This window comes from Siniperca chuatsi, linkage group LG12 (genome assembly GCF_020085105.1).
Source record: "Siniperca chuatsi isolate FFG_IHB_CAS linkage group LG12, ASM2008510v1, whole genome shotgun sequence".
NCBI lineage: Eukaryota > Metazoa > Chordata > Actinopteri > Centrarchiformes > Sinipercidae > Siniperca > Siniperca chuatsi.
The window spans coordinates 6,662,448-6,681,305 of record NC_058053.1 but is presented as its reverse complement, the minus strand read 5'-3'; the positions used below and the strand labels follow the sequence as shown (position 1 = coordinate 6,681,305).

At 41.4% G+C, this 18,858-nt stretch overlaps 1 protein-coding gene across 3 annotated transcripts in view; it reads right to left on the bottom strand.

The window, feature by feature from the left end:
• Positions 1 to 18,858, bottom strand: part of hdac4 (histone deacetylase 4) — a 132,059-nt gene that overhangs the window by 22,228 nt on the left and 90,973 nt on the right. For all 3 annotated transcript variants that reach the window (XM_044216058.1, XM_044216059.1, XM_044216060.1), the window contains 10 exons: positions 13,014 to 13,283; positions 11,153 to 11,339; positions 9,651 to 9,784; positions 8,794 to 8,896; positions 7,188 to 7,234; positions 4,122 to 4,229; positions 2,149 to 2,204; positions 1,679 to 1,766; positions 245 to 364; positions 24 to 121 (listed from right to left, as the gene is read on the bottom strand). In XM_044216058.1, the coding sequence (XP_044071993.1) occupies positions 24 to 121; positions 245 to 364; positions 1,679 to 1,766; positions 2,149 to 2,204; positions 4,122 to 4,229; positions 7,188 to 7,234; positions 8,794 to 8,896; positions 9,651 to 9,784; positions 11,153 to 11,339; positions 13,014 to 13,283 (1,211 nt within the window). The remainder of the gene's footprint in view (positions 1 to 23; positions 122 to 244; positions 365 to 1,678; positions 1,767 to 2,148; positions 2,205 to 4,121; positions 4,230 to 7,187; positions 7,235 to 8,793; positions 8,897 to 9,650; positions 9,785 to 11,152; positions 11,340 to 13,013; positions 13,284 to 18,858) is intronic.

The following is an 18,858-nucleotide window of genomic DNA, read 5'->3' as shown; positions in this document are numbered from 1 at the left end:
ACACTTTAGGGGAAGATATTTACCTAAATGCAGCCAGGTACTCTGCATCACCCATGGGAGGTTCCAGTCCTCCAGTAAAGGCCATATTCACGTTGAAGCCTACACCTGCTCCACTGCCCACCTGCAACACACACACACACACACACACACACACACACACACACACAACTGGGTTATTTTGTCTGCATAAATTCAAACAATGTTGGGCAGGCAGGCAGAGAGACAGACTGGTGTTCCTTCCCACCTCATCAGGTGCTCCACTGCCAGGGAAGAAGTTCCCATCATCGTAGCGATGCAGTGACAGGTAGAGAACACTGGGGTCTGTGTAGAAGGCCTGCTGGGTGCCATTACCATGGTGAACATCCTGGAAACATCAAAAAGGGAACAGGTTAGGGCACACTCTTACTTAGAATGTGGGAAAATGAGTGATTAAGAAAGGAAATAAGAGTATTCTCAGTATAATTAGCTTTAGACTCGTATGGCTCAAACAATTAACTAGACACTAGAGGCATGACGGTAGCTGTCTTGTCACCAAAAGGACATCAGCTGATTTGGAAAATGGATGAGTTTCACAGAGACAGGGCGATCAACTCCTGCACCTGCACTAAGACCAACTGAATGACACTGAGAGACTGTAACGCTGCCAGACAGTTAAATCAAGTACCTCAGCTACAGTCTGTTGTGATGTCAAAAAGGGATGGTCAGCAGGTTTCAATTAAACACTCAACTTCACAACATCAATTAAATGACCTCATTGTCTATATCCCAAGAATGCTTTAATACACTGATCCTAAAAATGTCCCTGTTGGCTGGAGGCAGAGTGGCATGACAATGATTTCGCTAGCTGCACTAAAAGTCCCCCTGTGACAGACAGAGAGGAAATGAAAAGGCCCTTCAAAGGCTTTTGGGAATGGCCATGACCAGCCAGGGACGCCACTGAAAAGCAGTGTTCCTAGACATGACTGAGGCTTTGTCATACCTTCTTATAAATTACTTTGTCTCTCTTTTCGAAAAAAAGGGGGACAGTGTCTGACCTAAAAATCTGATATTTTAAGCCCTTTTCTCCCTCTCATAACAAGCACAGTATACAGGTTGTGGCTGTTGCGCTGTTCTAATAATGCGCTTGTAGTTTCGAACTGTTGTGGACCCAGTGGTCTGATGGGCACATACTGTATACATATATTCCTGGGTTTGAATGCAGTTTATTTTACACAATATCCTGTCTACCACTTTCTGAAAAAAAGAACCTACTGAAAACACACAACACAAATAAGATGATTAACTGCCACGACAACAACCGATGGCTATGTAACATTAGTTGTGGTAAGATCTTCTTTTGGTTGAAATCAGAAGATATTTTTCCTCCATTAGTGAGACAACAACGTCCTTTTGTCAGATGACAAATCCATTCTTTGAGACTTCCAGTTACAAACTCTATAGAAAAAAAACATTACAACAGTAGATAACCAGAAGTGATTTCTCTGTGATGATGCAACTATACCTTAACCCCACACATGTTTTAATGGCAGTTTTACTAAGTTCATGGGAGGGAATACAATTTATATCAAACCACTGGGAATACTCTATGAGCTCACGTATTCATAGGATGCATAGGTGTGCATTCTCCAAATAGATGGTTATAGAGCAAGCAACCCACTGCATTGTATGTAGAACTCACCCAGTCCACGATGAGTATTTTACTGACATTGAGCCTCTGCTGCAGGAGCTTGGCTGCTATGGCGACTGAGTTAAAGTAACAGAACCCCCTGAAGAGAGAGAAAGGACAGTAACAAGACTGTGTTCTTAACTTTCTGAAATTATATTATATTTACAAGCAATACTGTACTTAAATATAGCCATATCATTAAAGTATATCAACACATTGATGTCTGCTGTGCAGAAATTAAGTAGAAGCTCTAATATGTGCATATACACAGGAATATTACAACACAGAGTCCAAGTTGTCTAAAAGAACGAGGCTAACAAAGCTTTTCAAGAGAAGTGAGGGAGGAGGAAATGTAAGTAATTTATGTTGTGAAGGGAATTGAATTTATGAGAAAATGAAGACATGGCGAAATTTCTGGTAAAGTTGCTATGATACATGCTAGATCAGATATATTTTCTTTGTCAAATTTCCAATTTACTTACATAGGCGTGCTCTCCTCAGCGTGGTGTCCAGGTGGTCGAACTACAGCAAAACCATTCTGTCAGGGAAAACAAAAATCATTCACACAGAGCATATTTCAAATAGTCACTGTATATAAACCATCAAGGTCTATGGAAGTTGGTTCTGTCTGACCTTAAACCTGCTTACTTTAATCTAATGATACATTTTCTTTCTCTTTGAAAGACTGGGGGGTCAGATGATGTTGAGGAATCTTCCTTGCTTTCACATATCTACCAGCCCCCTGGGTGTCAAGATTGGGTTGCACAACACAAACATGTAATAAAAATACCACACAAAAAAACAAACAAATTCATAAATTAAAAGCAAAATCAATTTCTCAATCTCATGAGCTAACTTCCACAATGTGTGTCTGTCTGTACCAAAAGTAATCCACTCACAACCATTATTCTTCAAAAAAATGTCACCATGCCTTAGTTCAAGATTTAAAACAGTTTCTCAGAGGCAAGTGTGTGCATACGCACACACAGAAACAGATGCTTACGTTGGGTCAGTTAAGGGGAGCTTTGTTAAGGCAGGGACCTGCGAGACTCGCAGCAACTGTTTTTGGGGCTCCCACTGCTATGTGGGGACGTTAGATAGATGTGCAGGCTGATGTGGAGAGAGGTAGGCTGGACTAATGATGTTGAGTCAGCTGCTGCGGATTAGCAGCCAGCCGGGAGTTTATTGTAGAGACAACTGCCTCCGCTGCTTTGAGGACACTCTGTTAAAGCAGGCTGCATAATACAGTATGTACGTAGGTGTATGAGAGACAAGGGGAAGGTGGATTGTTTCTCTATGAGGAGGAAAAATAACAATGGATTAAAATAGAAATAGAAATAGTAAGCAACAGATGGAGAGACAGACCTGTGTGAGTGCGTGCGTGGAGTAGATTTATGACATTCTGTGGAGTGTTCAGAGAGTTGTTGGTGCAGGTGGAATTTGGACATTTGGCTGTGGGGGATCCTCAGAAGACCATCTGTATGTGTGTAAGCATGTGTGTGTGTGTGAATATGTGTGCGTGCATGAGCGTGTGTACACATGTGCATGTATGTGTTAAGATCAAGTTAAGCTGAGGGCAAGTCAATACCTGTGAACTTTAACCCTAGTTGAAACAAGTCTATATTATTCATGTTTCAGTCAAGTGTAGCGTTTTTCTTCCTGGGGCATGGGATTCATCTGATTTTCCTTTTAAGCTCTGATACTACCAATCACACAGTGTACTTAAAGACCAGACCATTATTTCTTTATAGTAATAATGCCATATAGCAAAAACCATGTGGTATTTGCATGGCGTGCTACTGTCTCTCAGAGGAATGTCATTAGTCTGTGGTAAGTTGGCGCTAAGCTAACGCTAAGTGCGACAGCTGCTCTGCAGGTGGCTGTGGTGTAATACTAATAAAGCAGGCCTGTTAGCGGGAACTGTTGGCATTTGCAGTGCCCGTGCACTGGGCCTCCCCGCTGGGTTCAAACAGTAAGCAGCTATTGCCACAGACACAGGTAGGCTGGCTGGTGGGCAACGCATGACGGGGGTGGGGATGTCTGTCTGGAAGGTGCTAACGAGACTTTGGGATGGATGGTTCTGGAAGGAGGTTTCTCTTTTCTTGAGGTGTTTGGAGGTGTATATTCTCAAATAAACATCACCCATGTGCGCAGAGCATTTACTCCGCCTTGTTCTCTCGGTAAAGATATGTGCCTGTCTGAAATGTAAGTCAGCTGGAAAATGGAACAAGGCAGTCAAACCTGGCAAGCAAACAAAAATCAAATACTTCAAAGTTCTAGTCATGGACTCCTTTTGGTGGGGTCCATCTGAGCTTTGTTTCATGTTGGCTCCATCTTAAAGATTCTAAAATGCCACACAGTCATGACCAATATACTTTAGTCATTTCAATCCCTAAAACTAAAGCCCAGCAAACAGCCATGGCTTTGTTGCTTATCTGAATGTATCTGAACTAACCTTCAGTTCTCCCGATGCTACTTTGAAGACCAGCTCCACCACCGAGCCGACAGCCAGACGAGCTGCACTGGATGAATGGACCTCATTCCAAATGGTGTCGCTGTCCACCTGCAAACACAAACAGGCGCACATGCAGTCATGTTGTTTATATCACATTTTCAAATGAAGCAAAAATATGCAACTTTGTACTATTTTCCATTTATTTAGGGATATTTGATGGTGTGGTTTAAAGTACTTCAGTGTGGCAGCAATTGTAAAACTGTGAGGACATCACAAATCATTTAGCTTGTGTCATTTCACAGCATCAAAGTTAGTCTTTGAAAGTGGCAATTTAGTGACTGCTGGAAAAATGTTTTCACTTACATGGAGAGAAAACAATAGAGAGAGAAACTGTGACGCAGCAACACATATTTAGAAGCTTACTCATACAAACAAATGGTCAAACCCGAACATACTGGAACAGACAGCATAATTTGTGAACGTCTATTTTAGCACACTACAAGGAGCAGATGTAAGATAACTATGTGTTTTAAGCTGTTAATCATTACATAGCATTTCTACTCATTCTGGCATTTATTTCATGTGTCAGTTTGTTTGGAAAACGTATTAGTTTGCTAATATGTTAACAAATCAACATATAAATAAAATAAATAAAATGTGGACAAAACCAAATGTAATGGTACTGGAAATATTATCTAATTTACCTAAACATGTTAGAGGACAGAAAATTTTAAGTCTGGACACAAACAAACTGGAAATTAAAGTAAGGCCCCACCCAGTAACTAATTATCAGAAAAGTTCTATTTGGCATTTATTTATTTATTTTATAGAGTGAGTTTGAGTATGTTCAGACATAGGGCCACCACTCAAGCCTGATTAATGCTGAGGCACGCTCGGCCCTCAGCCCCAATCACAACAGTACATTCACACACGTACACACACACGCGCACACACACACACGTATACAAGCCAAACGGACCACAATATTATATGGGATTGATTGTGAGCAGGGCTATGCACAGGATAACATACACACCCTCCATCAGGCATGGCAGATACTGCAGGCAGATGGAGTACAATACATGATAAACACAGAGAGAAGAAGCTGGCAGAGGAAAAGAAGAAAAGGAAGGTCTGTGTGTCAATGTGTTTGAACTGTACACATGTGCGGAGCGGCCCATGCCAGAGCTCTAGCGAGGCTTTCTGAAAACCCGGGGCTCTTCTACTTTGAATACATTAACTTTAACCTGCCAGTCACCCGCTCTGTCAGACAGCTGGCCTTTTCATCCACACTGACGGCCTTTTAGTCAGTCAACTGGCCGACTGGTACATTAACCCCAGCCACCCAGTCAGCCCCTCAGTCCTTCAACCAGTCAGTGTGTTAAGCGACTCAACAGCTTTTCAGCCAGTCGGCCCACTTTACTTTCCTCTTGTCTCCAGTGACGGGAGTGATCAAGGCTGGAGGAGGACTCCATAATAACATCCACAGGCAAGAAAATGGCTCTTTTTAAGTTGTGCCAAGAAAGACTTTGTCATAAAATAAAATTGTGGTGCATTTACCCATAGACTAAAATCTAAAAAGTGAGGAGGTATGGAGAGTGTTGTTGATGAATGACTGATGGAGCTGAAGTGGAAGACACTATGTAGTAGCTGAGTCAGTGATTGAGCGAGCGAGCAAATGAAGAGCCAAGTGAGTGAGTGAATGGGAAACTGAATCATATATACAAGTCAGGTTAATGAGCACAAACAGATGCTGTTCTAAAGCAGCATGTGGAGCCTGAGTGGTTTATTATTTCCCATGTTGATGTTAGTTATGCCTCAAGAAAGGAGTAGGACACAAGCTAGTCAGGAAAAAGTGAAAGGGAAGGGGTGTGTGTGTGTGTGTGTGTGTGTGTGTGTGTGTGTGCCAGAAGTAGAAAAGAGCGGGAACGTGCTGGTATGACGGAATGATGGTTCTCCACAGACTGACAGCCTAATTTCAGCTCCCTTCCTCTGTAAATGCATGTGTGTGTGACTTGTATGTGTGTGTATGACTTGTATGTGTGTGTATGACTTGTATGTGTATGACAGGAAGACAACAATTTAGTCCCATTTGCCATTATAAAGAGCAGAACAGAGCAGCGCGGAGCCTGGGCTCTTCTTGTTCCCACCACAGCAGCAGCAGCAGCCCCGAGGGAGGGAAGAAGGGGGGAGAGAGACAGAGAGAGCGAGCGAGCGCCAGAGTGTATGGATGAAATGTTAAAGAGTTGGAGATGTAGAAAGCAAGCAAAGGGCAATGCAGGTGTAGGAGGGTGGGTGCTGGGCTGGCCTTCTGGGCTGGAAATCCTCAACATTGTGAAAAAGACGACAACAACACACGTGCACACATGCACGCACACACATACAGGTGTGAGACTGTTCTAACATATCCGTTTCAAAAGACAGCACTTCCAACTCTGAGCAACCATCAAAATCATTGCCTTAGCACACAAACATCCCCAAACACACTGCTATGCACACAAACAAAAACATACCCCCCACCGTACCAATACACACACACACACACACACACACACACACACACACACAGCTCGTATGCTGAAAACATCTGGTTATAATTACAAACACGGCGGAAAGGCAAGCAACAGCTTTTGTTGCCTCTGGTCCTTGAGGGGCGGTGTTTGTGTGTGCGTGCGTGCAAGTGTGTTAAGATTGTGTGTGGGGTTTTTTTTTTTGGTGGAACAAGAACAAATGGGACCATTATTTAGGCAGGGGGCAGAGAAAGAGTGGGCGAAGGGAAACACAATTATTATACTTATTATATACAATTATACTATTTGATGATGCTGAAACTATGCTTATTTGTTTCATTACAAAGTCAGATGGAGCAGTGTCAGTTGGGTATTGATTAGATTAACACAATGTTGTAAAAACAGTCTATTACAACAAATTTCCACTGAATAAACCAGCATGACTAACACTGTCAATTTCCAAGTAAAATCAGGCACACAAATTACGAATACTTAATCATATAGTGAATATTTGTAAAATGACTTAAGCATGACTATGAGAAAATAAGTGACTTACCCCTATGCCTCCACATGGTAGCCTCACAAACATGGGACTCACTGAACCTGAGACAGAAAGACAGAAATTAGGAATTTGAAAGAGTAAGAGATTTAGAAAAAGCAACCAGGTGAAGAGGTAACTTTCTGGACTCACAGGCACAAACGGGTGCCTGAAACTGAGCATTTGACTTTCTGACCTAATCTAACAGCAAGAGTATACAGGGGCGTGCTTTAATTGGGCAAGGTGAAGGGGGAAAAGTATCTTATTGCCTGGATAATCAAACCCTCTGCCTCTTCAGGGGGAAGATTTTAGGCCAGGAAGAGATCCGTTCTGTCATAGAAAATGGAAATGAATAAACTTCAGTTTTCTGACAGGTTAGAAAATAAACAGAAAACTAGCTTGTCTGGAAATTACAATTTCCAGACAAGTGACAAAACCTCGGTTCAAACTGCATACAAAGGTTTTTTAGGTAAAACTGCTAACCCTGTTTATGTTTTTCAAGAAATGTTTGAATGTAAAAACTTAACTGCCCAAATGTTCTAAACATTAAACTAATCTCAATCCAGTGTTGACAACTGGATTAGTGTAAAGTTTCATGAGTACAACAGCAGACCTCTGAAGCTCAATGGGCAGAGTGTGGCACTCGCATTACCAAGGTTAGGGGTCCAAGTCTCATTCAGCCACCCACTAACTTGCTAAAAATACATGTGCTCAACAGTGTCTGACAAAAAGAAAACAATCCCTAACCAGATATTTAATATAGTGTCTAGGAATACTTTAATCCCTGACTAGTTGCCACCTTTGTGGGTTTATAACAGTTTGCATTTCCACTTTATTCTTGTCCATTTTCATTTCTTTGTGTGCAAAACCACCTGTACGCTGAACCTTACACAGGAGTATCTGGTAATTCGCCTCTGTAAGCAGTAATAACAAGGGGAATTTATGTCTCTACTGGAATGAAAGCTAAGATGACCACTGGGGTTTGCCCCATAGGTTTTTGCACACACACACACACACACACACACACACACACACACACACACACACACTTGGCTACACCTGCACTTCAAGCCACAAAGGCCAGACCTAAGTGACTAAGCAGCCTGTGCGACTTAGTTAACAAGCTTCAGTGGTCCTCACCTTATCGTAACACCTCCAGGACTGTATTAGATTGGACCTTTTGTTATGACATGGTTTAAGCATTAAAGCAGATTCCTTTAACAGACGCTTAACATTCATGGCATTCACATGAAGGACTTAGTCTGAGATTTAGTTTGCTCAAATGGACAGAGTTACTTAATACTTAATGTTGCATGTGTACATGTAAATTGATATGTACAGTGTGTTGTCTGTGTAGAACTGCAGCTGTGCACTGAATCTTGGGCTCATTGTGCTTGTAACCTGTGTGTAAAGTATTGTGAAACACTTAAATGTTACTATTTAACACTCATTCATGTAAGTGTTAACGCTTCCACATTTTAGAATAAGATTAAACAGGATTAAACTGCATGGGTGGCAGTCAGATTGCCTAGAAATCTATACTGAAGCTGGTAGATCCGCTCAAATTTGTAATGAGTATGTTTGTGAATTTGTGCACGTGTATTAATGTTATCGTATGCCTTACAGTCTAGTTTCTGCCGCAGTGGGTTGGTTCCGTACAGCAGGACGTGGGCTTCAGAGTGGACCGTCTGTAACTCCTCCAGTGAGGCCTTCCTGCCACGGATACACTGGTCATAGAGTAGGAGAGAGGAGAACAGATAGAAATAGAAGAGAGAGAGAGACAAGTTATGTATTTGGTTAAAATTCTGCGCTCTCCATCCAAACTGCCATAGTCACCCAAGAAGGTGGCAAGGATAGAGTGAAGTGCTGTGTGAAGGTAGTCACATTGTTTAAAGTTCAAGATACCATGTCTCACACTCACATAGGGAGGCCCAATGGTGTCTGCATGTGTAAATCAGAATTTAGGAGAAATTGGTTCATTTTCAAGCCATAACCTCAAAATGTGTGTTTTTTTATTAGTAAATATAATGTAATACGGTGTAGTCCCTCATTCGTCCAGGAGTGTTCCATCGTAGAAAAGGTTTCAGACGTAGTCATCTGGACACTGTTTTCAGAATCAAGACGTTTCGGCTCCCATCCGGAAGTCATTCTCAATTATGATGAATGTAATGTAATGTAAAGCCAAGTGTCAAGAGAAGATGGCTACATGCTGCCCCCTTCTGGTCATAATGACAACCTGCACTTCAGAGTTTAAAAGTGGCATGTTTTACACTACTAACATTTGAATCTTTTTTTAAATAATTTAATTTTAAATATTTTTTTATTAAAAGAGAGAAAGAAATAACAGGTATACACAGGACAATTCAAGTCTATTAGGTTTTATCTATTGTTTTATATATACTGTATCTATTCAACTCTGTGTCTCGTAATGTTACATCCATTGGGCCATACCTCTGTGGTCAAGTGTCACTGTGGCTTTACCTCGCAGTGCGCCCTGAGGCCTGTTTCCTGTAGGCGGGACCAGATACTCTGGATGCGGCCAGCGTGCTCTGGATGACTGGTGGTGTTGCCACACATACACTGGTGCTTCTGCATCAAAGAGTCATACACCAGACCTGGGAAATGCAAACACCACCACACACAAACACACACAGAGTTTCAGAGCAATTTGTATATCTTTGACAACAAGGGCAGGAACAGTTGTCACAACAAGATTCCTATAATCACACTGGAAGTCTTATGGTGTGATTATCTATTGCACCTGCTTCATCATAAACAAGAGGTCATGTCGATAGGGTCCAGAGAGATAATGTGATTCTGTTCAGTAAATTACACATGCATATACACAGCCACTGTATGTTGGCTCATCATGCTGTGTGTTTCCAGGAAAAGGTTTCCTCTAACCTGCAATCAGCAGGATGAAAGTGTGTTTCTAGATTGCTGTTTGCCACTCTATGATAGTTCATAGAATATAATCTATCTATCTATCTATCTATCTATCTATCTATCTATCTATCTATCTATCTATCTATCTATCTATAAAAAAACAAACAAAAAAAAACTTCGTCCTTCACCCTCCGCGGGTGGTCTCATCCTTCGAGCTCGGGTCCTCTACCAGAGGCCTGGGAGCTTGAGGGTTCTGCGCAGTATCTTTGCTGTTCCTAGTACTGCACTCTTCTGGACCGAGATGTCTGGTGTTCTTCCAGGGATCTGCTGTAGCCACTCCTCCAGTTTGGGGGTCACTGCCCCGAATGCTCTGATGACCACGGGCACCACTGTCGCCTTCACCTTCCAAGCCTTCTCCAGCTCTTCTCTGAGCCCCTGGTACTTCTCTAGTTTCTCATGTTCCTTTTTCCTGATGTTGCCATCACTTGGTATTGCCACGTCAACCACACGTGCTTTCCTCTGCTGTTTGTCCACCACCATGATGTCTGGTTGGTTCGCCATTACCATTCTGTCAGTCTGAATGTGGAAGTCCCACAGGATCTTGGCTCGGTCATTCTCTACCACCTTTGGAGGTGTTTCCCGCTTTGACCTCGGGGTTTCCAGTCCATACTCAGTGCAGATGTTCCTGTACACTATGCCAGCTACTTGGTTATGGCGCTCCATGTATGCTTTTCCTGCCGGCATCTTACACCCTGCAGTTATGTGCTTGATTGTCTCAGGGGCCTCTTTGGACAGCCTACACCTTGGGTCTTGTCTGGTGTGGTAGATCTGGGCCTCTATTGCTCTGGTGCTCAGGGCCTGCTCCTGTGCAGCCATGATGAGTGCCTCTGTGCTGTCATTCAGTCCAGCTCGCTCTAGCCATTGGTAGGATTTCTTGATATCAGCCACTTCAGTTCAGTTTTATATATATAGATATATATATATATATATATCTATATATATATATATATCTATATATCTATATATATTTAGAACATTTTCATACTTAGCTGCAATGTGTATGTGTAAGACCCATATTTATTTATTTTTCAACTGACCTGTGGTAAATCGAGGCTTGGCAGGCGGCTCCTGTACTACCATGGGGAAGGAGGCGGAGGCTGGAGATGACTGAGCCCTGGAGAGGGGGCGGTGCCCAGCAAAACTGACTGACAACCCAGCTGCTTCCATGGAGGCTTGGTAGTTCCTCAACTGGTGAATCCGCTGCTGCTCTAACAGCAGAGCCTGCTGCTCACACACACAAACGCACACACAGAGTGACATGTACTGTGTGAATGCTGGACTGCAATATCTTTCTCTTGCCAGAAGATGGCACTAGATACTTGCTAATACCAAGCTACTGTATACACAATATAGGCTGCATTCTTAAGAGTTGATATGACGTTACACAGTGACATACCGGTTTCATGTGCTGTAAAGTGTTCACATGACAACACATATGACAATAAATATGGTAGTATTGCTGGGAAACCTGTCAAATATTTAAATGACAGGTTATTAACATAGAGGTCTTATGATACCTTTCATGTGAGCCTTCAGTTGCAAAGACTATAAAGCTGTCTTGTGACAAGGATAATGGATACTATTAATCTAAAACCACTTTATTCCCAACTTGACTCACATAATGATTACTCACTTCATTTGATTATAAAAGGAGCAGCCTAGAACACAAGACAAATAATGATCCATAAAATTTGCGTACAAAACAGCAAGCAAAGTGAGAAATAAATGTTTAGAACATGTACTTATTAATGATTTCATTTGAATGTGTCTTATGTAAGCACTTGGAAACTTTACCTAAGTATCTGTATGTATCCGAGTTATATATTTGGGTGATATTTCCATTTAAAAGAGTCTCACCAAGCAATCCTGTTGTACAATTCTTATGGGCGTGTCCGCTTACACTATGGGCGCCATGGCGACAATGAGAGGAGTGCCTGATTGAATTTGGCTGAGCGGACAGCAGGGATGGGCTAGACAGATGAGGACATGGTGTCCTGACTGTGTATGGGTGTGCATGTGTGTGCCCGTGTGTGTGTGGCCACAGAGTATGAGCAATATAGAGATAGAAAATGTTGTATGCGTCCATGGACAAGTAATGCAAAATTGGAGACTCTGTGTGCAATAGAGGGTTTTTGTGTGGGTGTACAGTATGTATTTTGAAAGCATGAGAATGTGATTGTCCATATGGAGTCGTGCTGGGGTCTAGTGTGGAGGAGGTACACATGCCCTGAGCCATTCATAAAAAACACACTGCTCCGCATTAGTAAAACATGTGTAGTGTGTGTGTAAGTATGTTTTGCGTGACTTGGTAAAAAAATTTCAATTTAGCTTAAAACGGCGGAGAGTCGGCTGGACAGACAGTCAGGAAGGATCAAATGTAGAGTGTAATGTTTCAGTCAGTCACTACTAGCTCCATCTGTCACTGCTGTCAGATAGTTCTCATCTATTTTCCGTTAAAAAAAATCACCACAACATTTAGGTAACCAGTGAAAAAGATTCCTCCATAGTGTCTTGTTAGAGTCACTTTGAACCTGAATGGGTATACATGGTGAGCTAATGGTTACTGAGATGGGATTTGGTGCCAACTTGGGATGTTTGCAAGCATGAAATTTGCAAGAATATCAGTTTCATCTTCATTCTTTTTATTTTTACTCTGGAAAATGTTCTGAAAAGCAGATTGAACTTATGGAATCTGCATTTTAACTGACTCTGATTTCACGCCCTGTCAGTCTCCAATTTCCACTATTCACTCTTTATCTCACTGTCCTCCGTCTCTTCTCACCCTATCTTCTGTGTATAATTTTTCCTCTTCCTGCTTTTTTCCCCTCTCTTTTATTTTTTATTTTTCTACTCCCACCTGTACCCATCCTTCACCTCCCCCTCACCCCGCATCCTTACCTGTCGGAACAGGAAGTCCTGCTCGACCTGTCTCTCCCTCTGCTCCCTCTCGTCCTGCTCTTGAGGGTCTGCGGGCTCCTGTTTGATGACCAACGCTCGCAGAGGCCCCGTCTCGTGCACAGACGTAGAAGATGAGGATGAGGATGAGGAGAGCCCCTGGTGCTCCCTGAGTTCCTCTTCCGTCTCCTCTGGGTGACTCTGGTGCTGCCTGGCCGGCCCTGAGGCACTGGAGCTTGCAGCTGAGACCTGATCACTGGGCTTGGACATGATCTAGGGGACGAAAAGAGAAGCTCAGGTGAGAGGTGAACATGCTTTAAATAAACAAAATCATGGAACACTCTCAGATAAAAATTGTCCACCTAATGTCAATATTGAGTAATGGACTGATATTGGTATGGGATGAAGGGGTGATAGCAAGCTAAAACAAAGAACCAGTGACTGCAATTAGCAAACCTGGACACAAAGAACCATGTATAAAATGAAAAATGTTAAGCACTGTCAAGGACATAGGTTTGGTTTCAGAAGTGGGGGGGAACACAATATCTCTCTCTCTCTCTCTCTCTCTCACACACACACACACACACATATACTCATTTGCCAGTTTATTAGGTCAATCTAGCTAAAAGTGATGCAGTCTAATATAACAGGCCTGCAATAAATCCTTCCTTCATGAAGGTTACAATGTTTTAAAGAGGTGGTGATTCAACTTTATGATCATTTTGGAGGATGTAGTTTGTGGTGCTGTTGAAGTCAAGTCAAGTCTGCTTTATTGTCAATTCTTCCACACGTACATTACATACATACAGAGAATCGAAATTGCGTTACTCTCAGACCCCCGGTGCATACAGATAACACTAACAGTAGAGCCTAAAATCTAGATCAAATATAAAATATAAGCTAAAACTATACAATAAGGGAATACGAGACATAATAAAAAATAAAATAAAATAAAAATAGGTTGACTAAAAGCAGCGCAAGGCATGTATTGAACTGTATTGCATTATACAGAGACGTGTTTCTGTTATTTAGCTTCCCCTCATTGACAAAATAACAGAAACACAAGTAGAAACTGGCAACTGAGTGTACAGTATATATGGGCTTATTTCCTGCCCTGTATAGATTTAAATAAATCGAGCAAATAACAAAGTCTGATAAAAATGGTTATTAAAAATTGTGCATTCCACAATAATGGGGGGGATAACAAAAAATAGAAATGCTAAGTAAACCTATGTAGTAACCTTAATTAAAATCATTTTCCTTTGAGTTTCCTTTATAGAAACCTGATACTTCGATAGATAATGTTGTATTTTCAACCTTACTACATAGAGCACCGTGCTCAACTGTGGAGGTGGGTAGCTGTCAGCTGCAGAGGGAGAGGTGCTAGAGGGGCTCAGGTGAGCAGCATCAGGGAGAGGTCATTGGCACAGCTGAAACTGGTTAATTAATTATTCTCTCCCTAAATACAGTAGCATGCCGGACCTGAAGAGGGCCACGACAGCCAGCCAGGGAGGCTGGCTTTTCTGGACACAGAGGAAAAAGCGGAGGTGCGGTCGGAGGAACGGCTGATGCTAGAAGGAAAGATTGGGTGTGGAGAAAAAGAAAAGAATAAAGAATATTGCCCGAAAACATGGTCTCAGCGTGAGCCAAGGGAACTCACGGTAGCACGATTCTGCTACATTAACTCTCTCTCATTAACTCATATTTTTGACTGATTCTAGCACCTTTTTAATTCAATTACATTTTATTTATCTCTTTATTTATCTCTTTGCACTTTTCCTGTAGAGCAGATCTAGACCGTACTCTTTATAATATTAATTACAGAGACCCAACAAATCCCACCATGAGCAAGCACTTGGCAAAGGTGGCAAAGAAAAACTTCCTTTAGGAGGCAGAAACCTCGGGCAGAACCAGACTCAAAGGTGGGCGGCCATCTGCCACTGCCGTGTTGGGGGGAGAGATCGAGAGAGAGAGAAGGGGGGTGGGGAGAGGGAAGCAATATTAACCATATTAGACAATATTAACTGAAAATAAAAATAAGGTTAAATGATTTTTAAGTGAGAATGTTCAAAGAGATTTTAGTAAGAAAGTCAACCTGAAATATTAAAAGTGAGGGGAACATGACCTCCCAATCCCCAGTGGAAATCACGCCCTTGGACATTGTATATTTGAGGCAGAAAATCTGCCTTTTTCCAAAGTTTCAGAAAACACTTTACAAATAAAGAAACCAGAATCAATCAGGACAAAAAGGGAACTTTAGCTTCAACAACTTGAGAAAAGAAAGAATCTTGAAACAGTTCCAACCCGAGCCTGCTGCGTACAATTAACATCAGGGACAACAATGTATAATGCAATACAACTTGTCCCACTTTAACAAGTGTTGGTCAACTGAAGATGTTTTTCATTCCAAAAATAGCTGACAGATCGGTTCAAGTACAAAAAAAAAACACAAAACAAAAAAAAAAAAACAATGTGAAAGACCTAAAGTTTAACCAAACAAAAGCTAACATTAGCCAGGCACTTGTACTTTTTGTACGCATGGAGATAAACTGGACCTGTACTCTGTACAGATTTATTTATTTAAAAACTCCTCAAATAATCTAATCTCCATGACTGAATTCATATACAGGTAGTTAACTTTACCATGCCTGGGCCTGAACAAGAGGAGAAAACTTAGCAAAGGACATGAGGGAGAAAGAGAGGAAGAATTGTAGAGGGACGATTGTGGGAATCTTGTTGTGGCAGCTGTCCCTGTCCTTGCCGTCAAAGACCTCAACCTTGATGTGTAGGTCATGATTGGAGTGGACCACTGTTTGTGCATGGAACACATACACACACAGAGACACACACACAAACACACACACACACTTGGCTGGCATATTGCCCAGGGAACAGTCCATTGACGTCAGAGAGCAGGCTCTTGCCTCATCCCAGTCCCTCTTCTCCAAACAAACTCAAAACACTCATCCACTGCTGCTGCACTGATTCTCGCTCTTCCTTTCTCTTGTTTTGTTTGCTTTCTCTCCTTCCAACCCTCCGTTTTAACAGAGGAAATAGTTGCTGGGATATGAACCATAAGGGGGACAGACACTACATAAGCCTGTTGAATCAGGTGGAAGACAGAGAGAGCGGGAGGTGGAGAAGGGAAGGTGGTTGTTTACACAAACACTTGACACTAGTTGACTCACTATTTGTCTTTCTCTCTCACACACTTCCACAACAATATTATGTAAAGTGAGTGTACCCCAGTATTGCCTTAGCTGTCTCAGGTAATTAATTGTAGGCAGCAGGCTCGGGTTGAAACTGTTTCAAGATTCTTTCATTCCTTTCTTTGCTGACAACTTGTCCAACTGTTAAAGCCACATTTTAAAGTAGCAGGAAGGGCCCCTTTTCATTGCTGACTTGACTGAAAAATGTGAACAAGGAACAGAAGGAAGGCAGCAGATGACTCATGTTTTACACAGTGGTGGATGTCCGGTGGTGAACAGGGTAGATGAATGAAACTAAACTACTACTATACCACTGGGATATTTGCATGACTAAACTCATACATATGGTAAGGATCAGATTGAATGGCAGCCATGAAAGTCTTTATCTCTATAATAAAAACTGGTATTAAAATCATTCTGCAGAGACATGCTGCTGTCTGGAGTACTCTACTTTCTTGTGTTAAATATAAAGTTTATTGTTTTTCAGAATTTGACTTTATTATACAGAAACAGTATTTCTTGGGGGTACTTCTACATTTTCCATTGTGCGTTGTTGTGTGAGAGGCAGAAAAAAGCCAAAACAAAGGCAATGACTAGCTGGGGACATGTAATTTATTTATATTAAATTTTGTAAGAATGGGACTACTGGGTATACAACTCCAATGTCTGTGGAACTGTACAATCATAATGGAAAGACATGAATGCATTTAAAAATATGTTGGCGAGCTGGATTTTTGTTACAGTGGCAGGAAAGTGAGAAGTGTTTGAGATGACTTAGGAATTTAGGAATCTGTAGATGCCACTGTCAGAACCTGTTTTGCAGCTGATTTTATCGCTAGTGCACCCATAAATAAGAACATTCATTTGAATTGGCGGGTTATGGTGCCAATACTTTGACTGTGCATTATCTGTACCACTATTACACACCTCACTTGCTCCAGGTTATTCTTGCTTAATCACCGATTTCTGCTTTTGATAAAGTAGTACAAAGGTTTGGATTAACGCTAACAAACCACTGAATGTAACAGATTACACTGCTAAATTTACCTCAGAGAGTATCACATGTCAAGGTGTTTTCTTGTTGCATGCTGTTGGTGTGAGCTGAAAGTTGTTGCATCAGCTCTGGCTAACACTTGAAGTGAGTTCCTTACATATTCCAGGTGATATTTGGACTATGGGCTTCATACTTGAAAAAACAGGTTACAAAATTGAGATGGGGCAGATCCTTTAAGGTAATTGACCTTTTCAAGCTATACAGAAAGTCTCCTGGCCCCAGTTAACTGAATAACCACTTCATCTTGTCAGTCACTGAAGTTAACTGTGAAAAGCTGAATGGGTGCCTTTAATTTAAGCAGTGGACAGTATGGAAAATGGTGATAATTCCAACCTGTGCGTCATCGTAAATGCATCAGGTGTGCCTAAATGCAGTGAAATTGTATGAAAAGAATAAGGCAAGGGATACAGTGGCGTACACTCTGGACATGTTGCCAGTCTTTCACAAGACACCCTTACTGCATAGACAAACATACAGTATTCACACCTACAGGCAATCTGGGAGGAAACCACGCTAACACAGGGGGGAACACACAAACTCTACATAAAGAGGCCTCAGCTGGCCGTCAGGCTCAAACCTGGTACCTGCTTCCTGTGAGGCAAATGGGCTACCCACTGAGCTACCGTGCCAACCAGCCCACAATCAAAATTAAATTACAGTAATAGTAAGTATAAATCTTACAAAAGATTTATACAGTGGAGCTGAACATGATGCAACATCTGGAATACTGGTGCTTGCGGATTATTAGTGTTACATTATTACTGCAGATTGAACAGGTTATTTTTAACTGATGATAAAGTTAGGGGACGTACACGGAATAATTATAAATTGCAGCTACATGTGTTTATACTTGTTCCATATTTATATACTGACAAAGGTAATGAGGTAATCATTTCTAGCGCTGCTCTGCTAAGTTAAGTTAAATGTTAGGTGCAGATTCTCAGTAACTGAACAGAAACTTGGAACGTGAGCTGTTTCAAAGACAGATTTGAGAGATAATAGTGGTAGTAATTCAGCTGATGACCGGGGGGTGTCACATTTTCCCCTTGTTGACTGTGAACACATCTTTTGCCCGTGTGATATTGGCCTTGCTGTCACTTTCTGCTCGATACTCTCTGTGCACAGACAGATTGTGTAGGACTGTTATTTTTAATTTATGAAAATTCAACTTAACACAAAAACATGGACGTGCTAAAAAGCAAGCAGGAACCAAACACCACTTGTATTTCATGAGCAAACATTATTTGTTTGGAGATCTCTGGATCAGTTACTGTAGATTTGTGCACTGATGTATTAACTGGTTATTAATTGAAACTGGAACGCCTGCCATAAATGTCTTAATTAACAAGGATCTACATTGAGTGTTTTTTTTTATAAGAAAACAACCCCACCTACAACCTAAAGCAATGAAAAATGTCATGTTACAACATTCATATCTTTATACAGTATATTATGGTTTTAAAATAATTATAATGGTTCAAATACAGTTTCTGTTTTTTAATATGCAAGGCAAAGTCATAGTTACAATTCTCATTTTGCCTGGAAAAGATTAACACATTAACACAAATTAATGTTACACGAAAAT